This window comes from Carcharodon carcharias, chromosome 20 (assembly GCF_017639515.1).
Source record: "Carcharodon carcharias isolate sCarCar2 chromosome 20, sCarCar2.pri, whole genome shotgun sequence".
Lineage (NCBI taxonomy): Eukaryota > Metazoa > Chordata > Chondrichthyes > Lamniformes > Lamnidae > Carcharodon > Carcharodon carcharias.
Window position 1 is genome coordinate 67,273,918 of NC_054486.1, and position 19,516 is coordinate 67,293,433.

Below are 19,516 nucleotides of genomic sequence, written 5' to 3' on the forward strand. Positions count from 1 at the left end.
CACACCAGAACTTCAACAAATTTATGGTTTGTTTGCCTGTACTTCATCACAAGACCCTTAAGAATGGGCCAAAAAAATTCTCAAACTTATCATTGCTAAGAAATTTTGCAGTATTCAAAAAATTACCCAAAATAGGAAATAAATATGAACTGCTATACTTAGAATTGAAGACTCTTCCACATAACAAATCAAAGGACAGTTGATGCTCCAAAAAGAGTTCCTAAATCCATTTCTTCATGCCAGTTACAAATAGAAATGGAAGGTGTGGAGCATGTTGTCTGAATTTATCTATTTTAACCAAATCAAACACTAAATTTATTATTTAACATTTCATTGTCCCTATAAATGTTCAGAATTTACAATGGAAAAATATTTAACAATTACATTGAATTCTATAAAAGCACATTGAAAAACAAGATTTATTTCGCCTAAACTTCTTACAATAACCTTTTGCATTTTGGCTAAATACAGTTTCTCTTTCTAACTAGCAAAACATTTGCTCTTAATTTCTAACCACACCTGCATTTAAAAGAGTTCTGAAGGCATTTCCTTTTACTTTGCGGACACTGCCTGATTTATTTGGCTTCCTTCACTGCCTCCTGCCACTCCTTTTTCTCCAGCATATATATCAGATAAAGTGGAATTCCCATTGGGAAGCTTATAGTGTAGCCCACATTAATTCTTTTGAATTACAATGTTTTCCATGATTTAGTGCAGAATGTAGGGAAGCTTTCCTATATTTGAGTAAGGGTAAAAATATTGGCAAGTCTCCACAAGCATTTTCAGTTCAGTAGTGGTCTTTATCTAAACTCGATAAACAAATACTGGTAAATTGTGACTTTTAAATTGTGGCACACATTCTCAAGAGAAGATGAAGTGGTGGAAATGAGGGAATTTAGGATGGATGAAGTCATCCTGTCCTAACTCCATCATCTGCATATGGGAAGATGGGCACTTCTGCTGTGCACCCCTAAATTAACAGAATTTACAAAGACTATTCTGCAGTTTGTGGCCCCGTCAAAAATTCCTAACCTCTCAAATATACATAATTCTCCTATCCTTGTTTGACTATTAAAAGCCACACATATCCACTGCACCGCACCCACCCCCCACCACCCCCCTCAGAAAATGCCACATACTAGCTCTACTGAAGGTGAATTCCCATCTTTCAAGCCTTCTCCTATTACTATTACATTCCCATGGCCCGCCTGTCCACATTAAGGAGAAATAAATATATTTGGCCAGATTTACTTTCATTATATTCTCATTATGATTCATATGTATGTGCTTCCTCTTGGTGATTGTTTAAGGTGTGCTTTATATGATAGTGTCAATATTGATGGTCTTCTTAGTCAATGCAAGAATGGTTACTATGTATGGCAATGGAGAAAGTCACTAGTATTGTGCATTTCGACAAGTCATAATCATTGGCTTCTGTATGTAAGGCAGCGGTAGATAGATTTTTGATCAAAGTAATGGGTTGAAAGGCTATAAGGGATCGGCGGAAATGTGGAGAAATCAGATCAGCCATGATCTTATTGAATGGTGGGACAGGCTCGAAGGGCCGAGTGGCCTACTCCTGCTCCTGATTCATAAATTCATACGTTGGGAAGAGGGGAAATAATTAGAGGCAAAGTAGATAACGGTCTTCCTGAAGGATAATTTTAGATAATAATAAAGGTGGAAAAATTGAAATACAAAACTTATTTCACCTTCACTGCAACTGTTTTGATGCCATGCAGACTATTTTTACATAAAAGATTAAACCATTTTCCACAACTCCTTAAACTCTCCATCTTGAAATTTTGAAGAGATTTACCTCTTGTAATACTTTGGTCCCACTCATGTTTTGGTGTTTTTGTATTGTGTTCAAAATGAGGGATGGGACGCATTTTCATATCAGGCACTCAGTGCAATCAGCTTCTGCTATATTTGGTACATCATTACCAAATGCACAGGTCAGGCACTCTGCCCAACAATGTATCTGAATCCAATCTTAGAAGTGCACCCCTACTCCACCAATGTGAATTTGCCACCTTTGACAACAGATTCTTTATGGCCTCTCTAGATTGGTATTGCCAAATTAATGCCAATTTATGGTAAATTTATTTCTGTAAATGACCTTTGCTGCAGATCCATGCCTATTAGCAACAGTGATGAGACTACAGAAAATCATTGATAGAGAATCTTTGACAAAAAGTCTTTATATCCCATGAGACTGGTCTGCATTTAAATCCAGTGTCCAAAGTTGACAAGCAATCACATTCTTGGATTGCACAGTTTCACATTTACAGTACTATGATTCAAATTTTGTATCAATAACCATTGTAATAAACTATAAGATTAGAGAGAAATTGTGCTGTAGATCTCTGGGACCAAAATGAATCCTGTTCATTGAAGTTAAATATTGCCCATACCGTTGCATTACCCAAATTACAACTTGTTCAAGTGAATATTATAGATAGTAACAACTCAAGATGAATTGTGCTAGAACTCTGCTTATATTCCTTGCAATTTTCTGTGCAAGATTAGCTATTGTTCTCCATATAAAAACTTAAAGCGCTGTTTTATTTAGGCTTTAATGCAAACAAATTACAGTACACAATTAGTTACAGCTAGTGAAAAGAGCAGTCACAATATGTGCAAAATAAATTTGTTACGCATACAACAGAACTGTACTGCCATTGTCAGTGCCCATATCTAAGTTCAATATCTGTGCATGGTCTTGACAAAGTCTCTGAAATAAAGAAAAACAAAATCTGATCATTCAAATGCAGTCTTTGTAACATGGGGAAAAATTTCCCCCCGTTTGGGGTGTGGGGGGGGGGTGGAATGCAAGAGCGGGCACGGGCAGGCGCGCCTCCAATCGGCGCCCCCAATCGGGGGCATACCGCCATTTTATGTGGGTGGGCCAATTAAGGCCTGCCCAGCATGACAACCACCAGGAAGCGCTATGCGCTCCCTGTGTGGGCGGAGGGGGGGGGGGTTCCCTCAGCTGGGAGTGCACTGATCTCCCTGAGGCTGAGTGTTGCCTCAGGGAGATTGCCTCAGCATTAAAACTTTTAAGACAAATGTTTAAAAAATTTCCCCGACATATATATTTATTAAGTATTTAAAAACCCTCATGAAGCCTCATCCTGCTTGTGGATCAAGTTTCATGCTTTTGCTTAAGGCCGCCAGGGCTCCTGGCCTGCCCGCCAACCTTAAGGTTGGACGGGCAGCCTTGTCAATTACCTAAATTGGTTTATTAATGGCCTCAATAGGCCGTTGACAGGTTGGCGGGCACGCAGCTGACTCAGCTGCGCCCCCACCAACCTGAAAATGGAAATGACACAGGGTGATGTCGGGAGATCCGCCCAACGTCATTCCATGTTATTTTAAGTGTCAGCGAGCGGGCCCCACCCCCCGCTCGCTGACCGGAAGATCCTCCCCATGGAACTAATGATCTGCACCACGTTTCAGAAAACGTTATGCTAAATTCTATTCATTTAACTTTCTGGTATTACAGGCTCATTGCACAGGAAACACATTCAGTAAATGCATAAACTTATTTTTTATTTTGTGAGCTTTACTGGCCGTTATTCAGAGTTGTGTTTTAAGGACCAATCAAAAACTATGGAATTAAAATGAGAAATCTTGGTGAGATAAGTACACAATTAGTTACCAATGGTATTGGCAGTAATAGCAAAGTCATTTTTGTTCTGATGCTATATTTGGATGGGTGTTCAACCTATGGACCCTTATGGTAACAGCAGGTGCCCAGTTGTTAATGTATAAACTAAAAGGCAGCATACAGAAATCACCAGAAATCCTGCCAGCAGCAGATCAATTAACTATGGCTTGCTGAACTTGAAACATACTCCCGTGATCAACTTTTCTGAACCTTATACACATCAGCTGTTTGAAGAATCAGGACTACTTGCTATGGTATCATTCTACTGGTCAGATTAGTTTAAGGTGATGGCTGGCCCTGCTGATTACAGAGGGAGCTCCATGATGGCAAGTACTAAAATATAGGAGTGAGCTATCTTGCCTATATTAGTGAAAAAAATATCTACACAGGAAAGGGAGAATCCAATATTCAAAAATCTAATAAGTGGAACATTAAACGATGTTGTCTTTTAAGTTTAGGGAGGATTTCAGGAAAAATCAACGAGGTCAACATCTGAAAATTATTTTGTTTCATGGCATTTGTGTGTTAAGGAGTAAATTAGAACTATGAGGAAGGGACATTTTAAATACACATGCCCAAACTTCCTAATGGTTATAACGTTATATTATTCTGACTAAAAGGGCACAGACTGAAATGTTAACTCTCTTTCTCCCTCTTTACGTGATGCCTGACCTGCTGATTACCTTCAGCATTTTCTGTTTTTATTTCAGATTTCTGACTTTGGAGTATTTTGCTTTTACACTCCTACTTCAGAAATTTTCCATAAGGCTATCCTCACCACCATAGATAAATAAGTTACCTGTTCTTTAATTTATTTGCCCCTTTTGGGGATATCCAAAGATGGGTTACAAGAATCCATATTCTTGCTTATCTGGCCCTGTCACAGGACATTATCTTTATAGCTCCATCAAATGATTTTGCGGTCAGTGACAAAGTGACCATAATCTACAGTGATCTTGAAGAAAGCTACCCACAAGGATCCAGCAATTTCTGTGGCATGTATTTCACCTTTCCCAATGTTAATTTCATTCTAGCATCAGCTATGGGTGATCGCCAGCTTCCAGCATCAGTGATGTCATCAAAGAGTCTAAGCAGACAATCACATTTAAGAATCCTTACTGCAAACCATCAAGTAAAAAGCACAGATCATCCTTCACTTTATAACCATTTTACAGACAGCAAAATAAAGATTGGGTGCACACATGGGATTAGGGTAGAAGCTAAAATATCAAACATTAAAAAATGATTTTTAAAAATGTATGGAATTTTGTTGTAATAAATGGAAAAATTATTAAAATAAATTATCCACAAATATAAAACTAGCTTTTCAGGGTCAGAAAAGCATAATTATGACTTAGTATGCCATAAAAAACAAAGTTACACTTGTACAGCAAGGCATAACTTTTTCAAGCATTTTAACAGCAAGACTAAAGAGCATTAAAAGTGGAAATTCATATCAAACCAAACGATTTGTAAGGTTTCCATCTAAAAAGGACTTCAACAGCACAGCACACACTAAAGAGTAGCATACATCTAGTGGGTAAGTATTACAACTTCATGCCTTCCATAATGCCAAATCTGTCAGGATAGAGACAATTAAGGACAAAGAGAGTGGCGCAAGACAAGGCTAGAATACTTAATGAATATTTTGCATTGGTGTTTACTATGGAGGAGGATGCTGACAAAACGTCAGTAGAAACAGAAGTGGTAGAGGTAATTGATGAAAATTGATAGGAAGGATGTACTAGAAAGGCTGACTATGATAGTCTATATGGATTTTAAGAAAGGCTAGTTAACAAAATATTGTAGACCAAGTAAACCTAGAAGTTTGGAATGTGAGGTGAGTATTAACATCAAAAAGAGAAAAACAATGGTAGTCCGAAGGAGTACATTAGAAGAAACAGGAGTGAAGATTGAGATGAATAGTGCCACACTAGAACAAGTAGATAAGTTTGTTTACTTGGGACAAATAATAACAGAAGATGACAGATGTGATGGTGAAATTAGATGAATAGAGATAGCCAGAAGTAGTTTTGTGACGATAAAGGATGTGTTAACAAGAAAACTCAAGCTTGTAACAAGGAAAAAAACTCATTAGATGCTACATTCTATCCACTTTCCTGTATACCTCAGAAGCCTGGACAATAAACAAGGATTTATGGAAGAAATTAGAAGCCTTTGAGTTGTGGATGCTAAGACGTATGCTTAAAATGCCATATATAAAACATAAGACAAATGAAGAGGTACATGAAATTGCAAGAGTGAAAATAATTCTAAAAAGTGACATCCAGAAAAGAAACCTAGTATTACAGAGCAGATTTGATCAGAGCTGAAAAGCCATAGAGATCTCTGCTAAAGGGAAAAGTGGGGGGCAACAGAAATAGGGTCAACTTAAACGTAGTTGGATGATAGATATTCCAGAGTGCACCCTTAAGAATACCCGTAAGAATAATTTTGCTACCTGAATCTTAACCATGGTCGACAGAGTAAACAAATGGTCAATTTAAAATAAGAAGAATGCATATTTGTAAACGAGTTACAGTGGATGTGTGAGGATGGTGCAAGATAGATGAGTGCAACATACCATGACAGCAGATCACTTGGTAGGAGTAGCTATAAGCAAAGGCAGAGAGGAGAGTTGACAAATTTTACTTGGTATTGGAATACAATATAAAATTTAAAATTTGCCGATGATACCAAAATTGGTGGTGTGGCTGACAGTGAATGTGATACCAATTGTCTGTAACAGGACATAGCTGGGCTATCAGAATAGTCAAATAGCAGATGGAATTTAACACAGAAAAGTATGAGGTGCTGCATTTTGGCAGAAGGTGTAGGGAATGGCAATAGACTTAATGGCACGGTTCGAAAGAGTGTACACAGACAGAGGGAACTGGGGGCTCATGTGTATTGATCCTTGAAGATAGTACATATTGAGAGAGCAGTCAGCAAAGCATATGGAATCTTGGGCTTCATAAATTGAGTACAAAAGCAGAGAAGTTATATTGAACCTGTTTAAAGCCCTGTTTAGGCCACAACTAGAGTATTGAGATTGGTTCTGGTTGCCACACTTTAGGAAGAATGTGAGGGGTCTTTAGAGGGTACAGAGCAGATTTATCAGAATGGTTCCAAGGACGATGGATGTTAGCAACAATGTTAGGTTGAAGAAGCTGGGGTTATTCTCCTTGGAACAAAGGAGGTTGAGAGCCTGATAAAGGCATACAAGATTATGACACATTTAGCCAAGGTAAATTAAGAAAATCTGTACCCATTAGCTCATGATACAATGACAAAGGGACATAGATTCAAAGCGTTGGGCAAGAAATGAGGGGGGGTGTGAGAAAGAACTATTTTATGCAGCAAATGGTAATGATTTGGAACTCGCTGCTTACAAGGGTGGTAGAAGCAGAGACAATTATTGATTTCAAAAGGAAACTGGACGCTTGACGAAATAGGCATACTGACGCTACAGAAATAAAGTGGGGGAATGGAATTGATTGGACAGCTCTACAGAGAGCCAGCATGGACTTCTGTGCCTCCATGACTTTAAAATGAAACATAACTTGTAACATTTCTTGTAATACATGTTACACAAGGTAGATAGTGCTGTGATAGAAAATTCCAATGATGAATAGCAGTATAGTATTACATGGCATGACACAATCTTCAATCCTTGCACTTCAGTACACTACTGAGGAAGTGTTGCACTGCTGGAGGTGCCGTCTTTCAAATGAGGTGTTAAACTGAAGTCCCACGTGTTCCCTCAGGTGAACGCCAAGGATTTCATGGTACTATTTTGAAGTTGAGCACTTAAGTTCTACAAATATCTCGATAAGTCAACCAGAGTAATTGCATTTGACTTTTCCCACATAAAAGCAAAATACTCTGGATGCTGAAAATCTGAAATAAAAACAGAAAATGCTGGAAATACTCTGCCAACATCTGTGGAGAAAGAAACAGATTAAATTTGATGACTTGAAACATTAACTCTGTCTCTCTCTCTCTCCACACCCCCCCCCCGACCCTCCACAGATGTTACCTGATTTGCTGAGCATATCCAACATTTTTTGTTGACTATTCCATATGCTAACATTGCACGAAGACTACTCCCGTCCTACTGATCCAGCTTTGTGTTTGGATTAACTTAATTAACACTAAGAACAACATTTCTTCAACCCAAGTGATTTGCAAAACAAAAATGTGGCTTGTTCATCGCAGACCACAAGGTTGTGGTTCCACCTTGTCGGGTTCCATTTTAACTCTAACTACATTATCACACTGCAGAAAAGAAATAATTGACTTCCATATTTTAAACGGACAAAAACTTGATTTTATGTCTCAGACAATGGACAAAGTGTGACCAGAATATTACTGGATCCCTATTTTCTGAAGGCTATTTTTTCTCAACTTTTTTCTAGTACTATACAGGATTAATCTCATCCAGAGCCATTTTAGCAGAACGTTAGACTAACATTCCCTGATTTTTTTTTTAAACGTGGTGATTTAAATTTTTGTTGCACAGCCACACTTAAAGGACCAACTTGTGACCAGCCAACACAGCTTATAGAAAACGTTGCTTAAACAACCCTCCTTGTTATTTGATTTTCCCATAAATTAATTCTAATCAGATAAACTTACAACTCAACAATTCTGTTTCCAATATACAAAATCACAATCAAATAAATGACACCAATCTGATATATGAAGTGGAAAACTATGACTTGTACTGAATGCTAAATGTAATATTAGACAGGTATATTTAAAAGCAGTGAAACTATAAAATATATTATTTATTTGACCTGAGCAGGTTGGCAGGCAGAAGTTTATGTTTATAATGGAAAAACTCAATTCTAAGAGAGCCAATCCTCAGATACTTGGGCATGGTGCTGAAAGAAAATTTACATTTTCAGGACTAAAAATCATTTAAAGATACCCTTAAGAATAATTTTGCTACCTGAATCTTAACCATGGTCGACAGAGTAAACAAATGGTCAGTTTAAAATAAGGAGAATGATACATTTGTAAACAGGACAAATATTATGACTTAAAGGAAAGCAAGTTTTCTTTGGATGCTGACGAATACTTTCTACGGAAAGGATTCCTCCTTTCACATCGTTTGTAACTTTTTAAAAAGAAAATTCCAATATTATATCTGAAGACAAAGCAGCTTGCTGAATGAATATCAATATTGGGCCCCAGCGTCAGTGGAACTATTGCCTATGTTGAAAATGTTTTCTCTGCACAATTCCATGGATAATATAGATTCATTGAATCTTACAGAAAGGACACTGCCATTTGGCCTAACATGCTGTGCAGGCTCTTTGAAACAGCTATCCAAGTCGTCCCACTCTTTCCCCATAGCCTTGCATTTTTTTCCTTTTCATGTGCTGATCTGATTCCCTTTGAAAGTTACTTCTGAATCTGCTTCTACAACCTTTCAGGTACTGTATTCCAGTTTATAACTGCTCACTGCTTAAAAAAATTCTCATTTTTGCTTGGTTCATTAACCAATTTGTGTCCTCTAGTTACCAACTCTTCTGTCAGAAAACCATTTCACCTATCTGTTCTATCAAAAACTTTAATACCCATGTTAATGGCTCTGTTAAGGAAGGCAATTGGCATATTGGCCTTAATTGCAAGGAGATTGGACTTTAAGAATAAAGAACTCTTGCTACAGTTGTTCAGGGTTTTGGTGAGATGACATCTGGAGTACTGTGTGCAGTTTTGGTCTCCACATTTAAGAAAGGATATACTTTTGCATTGAACGTGATACAGTAAAGGTTCACTGAATTGGTCCCTGGGATGAGGGAGCTGTCCTATGATAAGAAGCTGAGTAAATTGGCCTTATATTCTCTAGAGTTTATAAGCATAAGCGGTGATCTCATTGAGACCTACAAAATTCTGAAGGGGGCTCAATAGGGTGTACGCTGAGAGATTATTTCCACTGGTTGGGGAATCTAAAACACAGGGGCACAGTCTCAACTTAAGGGCCAATCATTTAGGATTGAGATGAGGAGAAATTTCTTCACTCAAAGGGTTGTGAATCTTTGGAATTCTCTACCCCAGAAGGTTGTGAATGCTCCATCGCTGAATACATTTAAGGCTGAAATAGACATGATTTTTGGTCATGCAGGGAATTAAGGGATATGGGGAGCAGGCGGCAAAGTGGAGTTGAAACCCAAGATCAACCATGATCGTATTTAATGGCAAAGCAGACTCAATGGGCTGTGTGGTCTACTGCTGCTCCTATTTCATACATTCTTTTAAATCTCCCCTTAACTAAATCTGCTCCAAGGAGAACAATCCCAGTTTCTCTAGTCTCTAATCGTTACATTCCACCATCCTGTCACAAAGAAAATTCTTTAGAAATTTTATTTCAATAATAAGTTACACTATTTGAAACACTACAAACCTCATTTCCTGAATTAACAACTGAAGCAAAAGCTTACTTTATTATATCTGGCAATTGTGGGTCTTTGTAAATGTTGTTATGCTTGTATCCAAGAAATGCAGGAAATGAAACAAACTTGACTTGTCTTCCTGATGTCCATGAATCCAGTAGACTTTCATAGAGCTATATAAACATGTGGAAAAAATAACGGAAAATGAATAAGACATTTGTAGACTAAGTGATTTGAAAATGCTCCCAAGCCCATCATTCTCTTTTTAACTTGTGTTGTACTTGTAAAATACTAGAATTGACAGTGTTCACCACTGTGATCCTAATACATAATAATATCATGCTTTATTTGGGATGCAGGCAAAGGCATATTTATTGTCCGACTCTAGCTGCCCTGAGAAGGTGGTGGTGGATTCTCTCCTTGAACTAATGCAGTTATTGTGATGATGACTGTGCTCTCACAATGGTGCTGTGTAGGGAATTAAAATTGTAAATCATTCTGGGGTGATGTGGGGATGTAAAATTGCTTTAAGAATACAAGTTTGTATGTTTTTGAAAGGATGAAACTGAGAAAAAATCTCATATGAGGTTTACAAGATAGTAAATATGACAGAAGAGATAAATCTGGAATATTACCTCAAATTATACCACAATCAGAGATTAAAGGTATTCAAGTTCAAACTAGCTAAAGGTGATTTTAAGACTCAAAATATGACCACAAATGGAATAGTTTTCTGAATAGGTTGGCTGGAGTAAAAGTTAATCATTTAGAAAAGCAACCTATGAAGGGGAAATGCAGTCAAATGATCTTCTTTATAGTTACCAATCTTGTGAACGTTGTTACTGATTAGTAAACCAAAAGCGTCAAAACAAACCTCAGATGGCATCCTATGAATAATATAGCGAAAGAAGCCATTACATCCAGTGTACCTTTTTGCCCAACTCAAATGGTATAATGTTATCATCTTCAGCATGCAGAATCAACACAGGAGTAGAAATTGACTGCAGACTAAATTGAAAAGATAAATTTGGCTTATTGAAATAAAGCCAAAAAGCAGAATACATTCATAAGTATCACATACTCAGATTTACACAAAAACTTTCAATATTGTAATATGAGTAATATGTAAAATCATAAAGTAGAGGGCTAAAGAGCAAAGATGGATAAATGGAGTTGAGGTACAGATAAGTCGTGAATTAGCTGAATGGCGGAACAGACTCAAAGGGCTAAACAGCCTACTTTGTTCCCAATATTCCTAAAATTAATGTGAATCAATACATCAGCCCGTACAGAGTACAAGGAATCACTACATTAGAACAAATGTGATGGCCTTATGATTGATATGCTTGCAACCATTTACTTCCTAGGCTAAGCCTTTTTGCATTAGGTTATCAGGCATTTTTCCCAGTTAATAAGTTCAATTCAATCATAGAACAATACAACACAACTGAAGGCCATTCAGTTCATTGTCCAAATACCAGCTCTATGAAAGAGCTAACCCATTAATCCCATTCCCCAGCCCTTTCCCCACAGTCATACAAATCTTTCCTCTTCAAGTACTAATCAATTCCCTTTTCAAAATTACTGAACCTGCTTCGGCCACTCTTTCAGTGTACCTAGATCATAACTTTTGTTGTGTAAAAGTGTGCCCATGCCACCTCTGGTTATTTTGCCAACTATCTGCCACTACAAAGAGTTTCTCCCTGTTTCATCTAACAAAATCTTTTGAGTTCGAATTAAATCTCCCCTTAGCCTTCTCTGTGTAAGAAGCACAATCCCAGCTTCTCTAGTCTCTATATGTTACTGAAGTTCCGCAGCCCTGGTATTATTTTAGTAAATCTTCTCTGTATCCAGTCCAACAATTTGATATCCTTCTTTAAAAAATGATGCCCAGAATTGGTTATAGTCATCCCGCTGGGGCATAACCTCCTTGCTTTTAGTAGTATATGACTGTTTATAATGTGAAAGATAAGTAAACATATTTCTCTGGTGACTCAATGGGTAGCTGATCAATACAAATCAAGATGGCTCTGGTTCAATTATATCTTCAGACAGGGCTTTAGATCCTCATTTTTTGATTTCTATTCAGCAAATCCTGTAGGAAGGACAATGGTAAGTAAACATCCTTATGATTGATAAGTGGACAACCAAGTCTGAAACTAGGCAGTAAATGAAGATAGGTAACAAAGATAACAGTGGAAAAATGGCAGAAAAAAGGCACTATAGGCAACTAAGCATTGTAACTATGTTACTGGTTATTTTATTAGCTTCTAATTAGATTATTATAGCAAAAGCTAATAAAAATGCATTTTACTTACTTTTCAACATTATGAAAGAAAATATTATTTTCTGTTATTGAATCCATAAAGAACCATTCAAATCCAGGAAAAAGCTTGTAATACTATTGGAAGAATAAATTGTTAGAATAGTAAAGAGGTACTTGCTTTTGATTTGTGTCTCAAGTTGGCTCACTTGGTGGGACATGCACAACCGAGTTAAATATTGTTAGTTAAAGCCAGTGCTAAAACTTGGACATTTAATTATGCTGATGCTGTAGTATGATACTGAGCAAATTCTTCTTCCATTAGCAAAGGTGCAGGGAAATTCCCAATTTTGATTTGTTTGAAATGGAGTTGGTTGGGGGGCACAGGGATTGCCAGTGCCTCATCAAAATAGCTAAGCAACTATACTTCAACAGTATGCCTTAGCCCAAACATTAGAAGGTCACTCACACATTGCACATTTTTTCATATCAGCTGCTGCAAGACATCTCAGTGAGAATGCCAGTTCAGTGGCATTGCTGCACATGAGTTCACACTTCTTAAGTTTGATTTAGATTTGACTGATATCGCCCAAAATAGTTTTGTCTAAAGCTCTATAGCTCTCACAACATAATTTAATCCTCTAGGACTGGACTAGATTTAAACTGAAGGTGGAACTTTCTTGCTGCACCATCAGTTCTGTTTTGAGACAATTACAATTTTCCAGTGTTGAAACACTTTCTGGTTTTCTGGACCCAAAGAAATAATAAACTAAGAACAAGGGTGCACACAACAGTGTTATAACTGGCAGAAGCTCATCAAGCCCCAACACATGTTCAGTCCTTCAGGAGTTGTAAAGAAAAGGAGACACTACAGCATTAGTATCATTCAATTCAGCTACAACACAGTGTCTTAGTATCCCTTGTAAAACGTTACACTAGCGATACTATTATTACAGCAATGGAATCTTGGGCAAATATATTTTCCACTGAAAAGCACAAGGATTGTAAAAATGAAAACAGAAGAAACATCAGAACTGGTAAAAACATGCATGCATTTAGTAACATATAAAATGCAAGAAACATCTTAAAGTTTATGTAACAAAACAAAAATGGAAAGGACATATTATTCTAATTGAACTTTTTTCCACACTTATGCAGAGGTATGATACAAGCAAACATTCCTACACACCACAGCAAATGGGTGATGGGCTACTTCTTCTCGCACAGAGGTAAATGGAGCTTCCAGTATAATAGCATCAGCTGGGCTTCCTATGTAATAAAGCACAGATTTTCAGTGAAATATTCAATTCAGTCTTCTATCCTTTTTGATTGAGAAAACAGTCAACAACTCCACTCAGTGAGTAACTCAGTGATACAGACTGCAAGTTCCCTTTAAATTCTCAATCTGTGTTGAGTTAGCTGACCTTAACTGAGCGACAGTAGAGTTCTGATGAAAGGTCACTGACCTGAAACAAAAATTCTGTTTCTCTTTCCACAGATATTGCCTGACCTAGTGAATATTTTCTGCATTTTCTGTTTTTATTTCAGATCTCTAGCATCTGCAGTATTTTGCAATAAGTAACTCTTTCGAGTACAAACACGTTTCCATCTGTTTCAGATGAAGTTACGTTGTTTCATAGTTTGCCATTGTGAGATTTGAACTCTTGATCTTGGGGTTACAAACCCAGTACCATAACCACTTGGCTATTTAGGCCAAGCCTATTTTGCAATAAGTAGCTGCCCCTGGTTAAGGGAGGAGAAGATTGAGTGGATCCTTTCTTGATCCAGCGACCCTTGCCTAGAATGTGCGCATCTTCAGTAAGGGCAGCACTGCACTGTTAATAAACTGTTAGCATTCATCATTAATGCTCATACACATGCAATAACCACTGAGGTGAAGTAGCTGAGGCCTGAAATCGGAGCCCAGGAAGCCACTGCCATCTCTGGAGGGAGGAAGGAAGAAGCCTGACAGGGGTACAACTTTCTGATGTTTAACAATACATGCTTCATAATATTTGTGAAAACATTTGTTATCACGCAGTTGAATAAACGAGCATTACGGAGCTTTAGAAAACGTTATGCATTTACCTTTCTCATGTAGGATCCGTGCAGTGTTTGTGGCAACACTGTAAATGAAAAGGAACATGTTTGTAAAGCATTATACTACACTAGATTTGATATTTTCCATTTTCTGTTTTCCCATGGTAATAAAAATAAGTGCCTCTTTGCAATATGCCTTTCAAACGTATTTACTGGCTACTTTAATAGTTAAAATCACCTATTTTCATCCATAGGCTGTTTTATATTATAAAATAACTGTTAACCAGGCTTACCACTTGAACCCAGACTAGTTTATCTTACTGCCTTTTTAAGTTTCTTCATTATGCATTCTCCAGACTTGGGTGACACTGGCCCATGCCAAGAATGGTTTGCTGGCCACTTCAAAAAGCACTAAGGGCTAACCATATTGGGTGAGTTCATGTAGGTTAGACCAGTGAAGTTGGCAGGTTCTCTTCCATGATGAACACTGAATGAGCCAGTTGCATTTTTTGAGAATTTGACAGCTTTTGTTAATTGTATACTAATTGTGTTTAATTGTATGCAGGTAGTGGACATTAACTGGGATTCATCTGTGGTCCTATAAATAGGAAGAGATATAAAGGGTGGCAGCTAGAAGGTGCATGTTTGTAATGTGTATCTCTGTAAAATAAAATATAGCTTTCTGGTGTAGAACAGCTTTGATGTCTTCTACCCCCACGCCCCCCTGCCGGTGCTAGCTCAACGAACAGATTGTACTGAATTCAGCTTCACAATTTGCCATGATGGGAACTGAACTTACTATCTCTGGGTTGTTAGTCCAGTACAATAAACACAATACTACTGTATCTTAAAATGGTACAGGAGTAGGGTTTTTAAGTGTAGTATATGTGCTACCAAACTCAGGATTTTTGTTCTCCTCCAACAACTGTGTTTACTGATAATCAGAATCCCCCATACAATATAGGCTTAACACACTGGGGTGGTTTATATCATTGCTATAAGTCTATCGAGAAATTGTTTGCTATCAATTCCCAAAGCTATATATATTCAGTATTTACATAATGTGTGGTGTTTTATATTTTGATGTCCTTTTTTACACATGAAGAAGTCATTTAATACTTGCCCACTGCCTAGGGAGTGTCCCCATAGGCACACAGGACTTTTCCCACTGCGAGCTCTGGTCCACTCAAAGAGGTATAACGAATCTGTGGTAATTCCTGCTTCACTAGGTTCACCAGTAGAATCTGCCCATCCTGATGCAAATTAAATCAATATATGTTTTTCTGGTAATTGTTTAAACAGTATAATGTTGTCTTAACTTATACAAAAGTATTTTTCATGTTGCTATATTTTATCATAAAGCTCCAGACAAGATTTAGCCTGATCAGGATGGTATTGCTATAGCATATGATAGGTCACTATGGTAGCTAAATAACAGAAATCTTTCAAACAATGAGAATTTTCATTCTTACCTCGATAGTCTAGAGCTAATACATGGAACCCGTGTGCACTCAGCATCTACGGAAGAAGGAATCTTGCAGGTGTTCATTCAACCATAAACCCAAAATAACTTACAAATCAGATCTATTCATAACTGCTTATCACATTGCATTTCATAATATTCTGCAGTTCCCATATTATTCTATGCACCTTAGCTGAAATTATAGCATTGGAGCTTTCTAAATACATTGTTAATGTTGCTCTTCCATCAATCCGCCACTGGTTATATTTTAAAGCAAGAGAAAGGAGTCCTATACACAGTTTTATTTCCTCTGCCCCAATGGCCTGACCAAGGATTACTCTACACATCAAGCACAAGAATAAATGTAGACTAAAACTCAATCTAAGACCATTCAACAACTTGCATTTATGAAGTGCTATTAATGTCCAAATAAAGTACCACAATGCTTTGCAGACACATAAACAGGCAAAAATTGATGCCAAGCTAAAAAACGATATGTTACAAAGGATTACAAAAAGCTTTGGTCAAGGTGGTAGTTCCAAGGAGGGAATTAAAGAGGAGGGGTGAAGGAAGAGAACTCCAGGATATGGGGCCTAGGTAGCAGAAGGCAGCAGCAAATGGTTCCGTGAAGGGATGGAGTACACCCAAAAGCCCATAGTTGAATGAATGGGGAGTTCTAAAGGAATTGTATTGCAGGAATAGGATAGAGATAGTACGGGCCATGAAGGGATTAAAGCACAAGGATGCAAATTGGAAGACACACACTGGAGGATATAGACTAGCAAGCAAAGAGGGAATAGGTGAGCGAGATTTGATATAGCGATGTAAGATATGGTAGAGGACAGACAATCTTTTATTTCTTTATAAAAAGTATTAAAGTTGCGGGCACTGAACACTTAAACTTATTAACAAAAAAGATATTTTCAAGAATATTATGAGGACTATGGCTGGATGGAGGTTTGATTACTTGGACAAGGGGAAAGTAGCAGAGGCAGTTGAATGGTTAATCTTTCTGACAAGGTCACCCCTGAGCTCCTCGCATTTGTTGGAGGTATGGGTAGAGGAGAGGTGAGGGGTTTAAGATGGTTTATAGTGAATAAAAGAAACTGGGGTTATTTTTACTCTCCAAGATGATCCTGGAGTACTGAGCAATTTTGGTAGAAGAGAGCGAGGCCTATTGGTGCTTGATGTGAACCAGCCAGATCTGGTGATGGATGGCTAAGTCAGTTATGCACCAGATATTATCAACCTGCACACCTTGGATTTGAGATAGCAAAGATGGGTATCATACTTGGGGAACAACCGAAATGGGATCGTGTAAAGATTTTAATGAAGATAAGGGCATAAAAGATGGAGGTGAGGGAGTGGTTGAATGGACAGATAGCTAACTACAAGTTATTGCTGTGAATGTAAGGTCAAAGGCAAGGCAATTGAGAGTTTGAAAGTACAGTTGTAAGTTACCTGATGCATGAAGAGTCTCTCTTTCTAGCATTGCAGCTATTAGGTTAAACAAATTCTTGTTAAATATTCTCATTAAATATCTCAATATTTTATGTAAGATGAACACACCTACAAAACATTAATGTTTAGCTCTATATATTTAACTGTTAACAAGACAAGTATAAATGTTAGAAGTATTAATTACATGGGGAAAACAGGCATAGAGTTGATACAGAGCCTAGGAAAATATGCGCTAATGAAAGCAAATTAATATTTACCTTTATCAGTTCAACTCTGTGTCCTACAGCTCTAAATTTAATCAACAAAATGTTTAATTAATAGACAGAAATATAACTGAAAACACCAATATGTGAGTCCACTAAATACTAGTAAATATGATATGGATTCTAATTATGAAATAATTATTTCTGCTTTAAAAATGCATCACCTACTGCCTCCATTCCCATGAAGGTAAACTATTACTGGATTATCATCTCCCAGGGCAGCTTCATACCACTGCTGGTCCTTCCCGCTAGCTTCGTGCCATCTCTTGTCTGGTATAGTAAACCTAGAAAAAGGAGTCCTATTCATAATGAAGGAAAAAATATCTAACTCTGTTAAAAATCAAATAGTAACGACATCAAGGAAAATGTTTACTGTTGGATATAACTTCTCAATTCTCATGATCTATTTTTCCTAGACAAAGTTTTTAAAGGGATAATGTAAGGTACGATAACTACAACATGCACGTCTAACACAGCAAAACAGCCGCAAAGTTAGAAGGGTTCAGGAACCAGGCAGAAATTAGAGTTGAGAGAAGTGATCAAATGCATGGCCAAAGAGACATGGTTTGAGAAAAAATGGAAGGCAGAGATAGTGGATGCACTAGTATTAATCTTCCAAGAATCCTCATATTCTGGAAAAGTCCATGAGGATTGGAAAACTGCCAATGTAAAACCCTTATGCAAAAGGGAGGGGAACCAAAATCAGGTAACTATAGGCCAGTTAGCTTAATATCTGTCATTGGGAAAATGTTGGAGTCTATTATAAAGGATGTAATAGCAGAGCATTTAGAAATGCATAATCTAATCAAGCAGAGTCAGCATAGCTCCATGAAGGGGAAATCATGCCTGACAAATTTATTAGAATTCTTTGAGGAGGTAACAAGCAAGATAGATAAAGGGGAACCAGTAGATGTAATATATATGGATTTCCAAAAGGCATTTGATATGATACCACATATAAGGTTACCTAGTAACATAAGAGTCCATGGTGTTGGGGGTAGTAATATTAGCATGGATAGAGGTCTGGCTAACTAATAGAAAACAGAGAGTTGGGGTATAGGGGGCATTTTCAGGATGGTAACCTGTAACTAATGGAGTGCCACAGGGATCAGTGCTGGGGCCACAATTATTTACAATATGTATTAATGACTTGGATGAAGGAAATGAATGTACTATCGCCAAGTTTGCAGATGACACAAAGATAGGTGGGAAAGCAAGTGGTGAGGATGACACAAAGAGTCAATAGAGGGATACAGACAGGTTAAGTGAGTGGGCAAAAACGTGGCAGATGGAATGTAATGTAGGCAAGTGTGAGGCTATGCACTTTGGCAGGAAGAATAGAGGAGCTGAATATTACTTAAATGGAGAAAGACTGACGAAAACTGCGGCACAGAGGGATTTGGGTGTCCTTGTGCATGAATCCCAAAAAGCTAGCAAACAAGTTCAGCAGGTAATAGGTAAGGCAAATGGAATGTTGGCCTTTATTTCAAAGAGAGTGGAGTATAAAAACAGAGAAATCTTGCTAAAACTATACAAGGCACTAATTAGGCACACCTAGAATACTGTGAACAGTTTTGGTTCCCTTGCCTAAGGAAAGATATAGTGGCATTGGAGGCAGTCCAGAGAAGGTCCACGAGGTTGATCCCGGGGATGGAAGGATTTTCTTCTGAGGATAGGTTGAGTAGGTTGGGCCTGTACTCATTGGAGTTTAGAAGAATGAGAAGCTTCCTTATTGAAACATATAAGATTCTTAGGGGGCTTGACCGGGTAGATGTTGAGAGATCGTTTCTCCTTGTGGGAGAGTCTAGGACCAGAGGGCATAATCTCAGAGTAAGGGGGCATCCATTTAAAACAGAGGTGAGGAGGAATATTTCTTCTCTCAGAGGGTAGCCAATCTGTGGAATTCCTTACTGCAGAGGGCTGTAGAGGCTGGGTCATTAAGTACATTCAAGG

General features: G+C 37.7%; 1 protein-coding gene across 1 annotated transcript in view; it reads right to left on the reverse strand.

Annotated features, from left to right (window-relative positions):
- Positions 1-2,627: 2,627 nt before the first annotated feature.
- Positions 2,628-19,516, reverse strand: part of LOC121292605 (lysophosphatidylserine lipase ABHD12-like) — a 31,637-nt gene continuing 14,748 nt past the window's right edge. Inside the window, exons 4-13 of the mRNA XM_041214782.1 lie at positions 17,728-17,847; positions 17,558-17,588; positions 15,850-15,895; positions 15,501-15,630; positions 14,426-14,463; positions 13,527-13,606; positions 12,393-12,475; positions 11,004-11,082; positions 10,123-10,247; positions 2,628-2,737 (exon numbers count right to left, since the gene is read on the reverse strand). Of these exons, the coding sequence (XP_041070716.1) occupies positions 2,707-2,737; positions 10,123-10,247; positions 11,004-11,082; positions 12,393-12,475; positions 13,527-13,606; positions 14,426-14,463; positions 15,501-15,630; positions 15,850-15,895; positions 17,558-17,588; positions 17,728-17,847 (763 nt within the window). The 3' untranslated portion in view covers positions 2,628-2,706. The remainder of the gene's footprint in view (positions 2,738-10,122; positions 10,248-11,003; positions 11,083-12,392; positions 12,476-13,526; positions 13,607-14,425; positions 14,464-15,500; positions 15,631-15,849; positions 15,896-17,557; positions 17,589-17,727; positions 17,848-19,516) is intronic.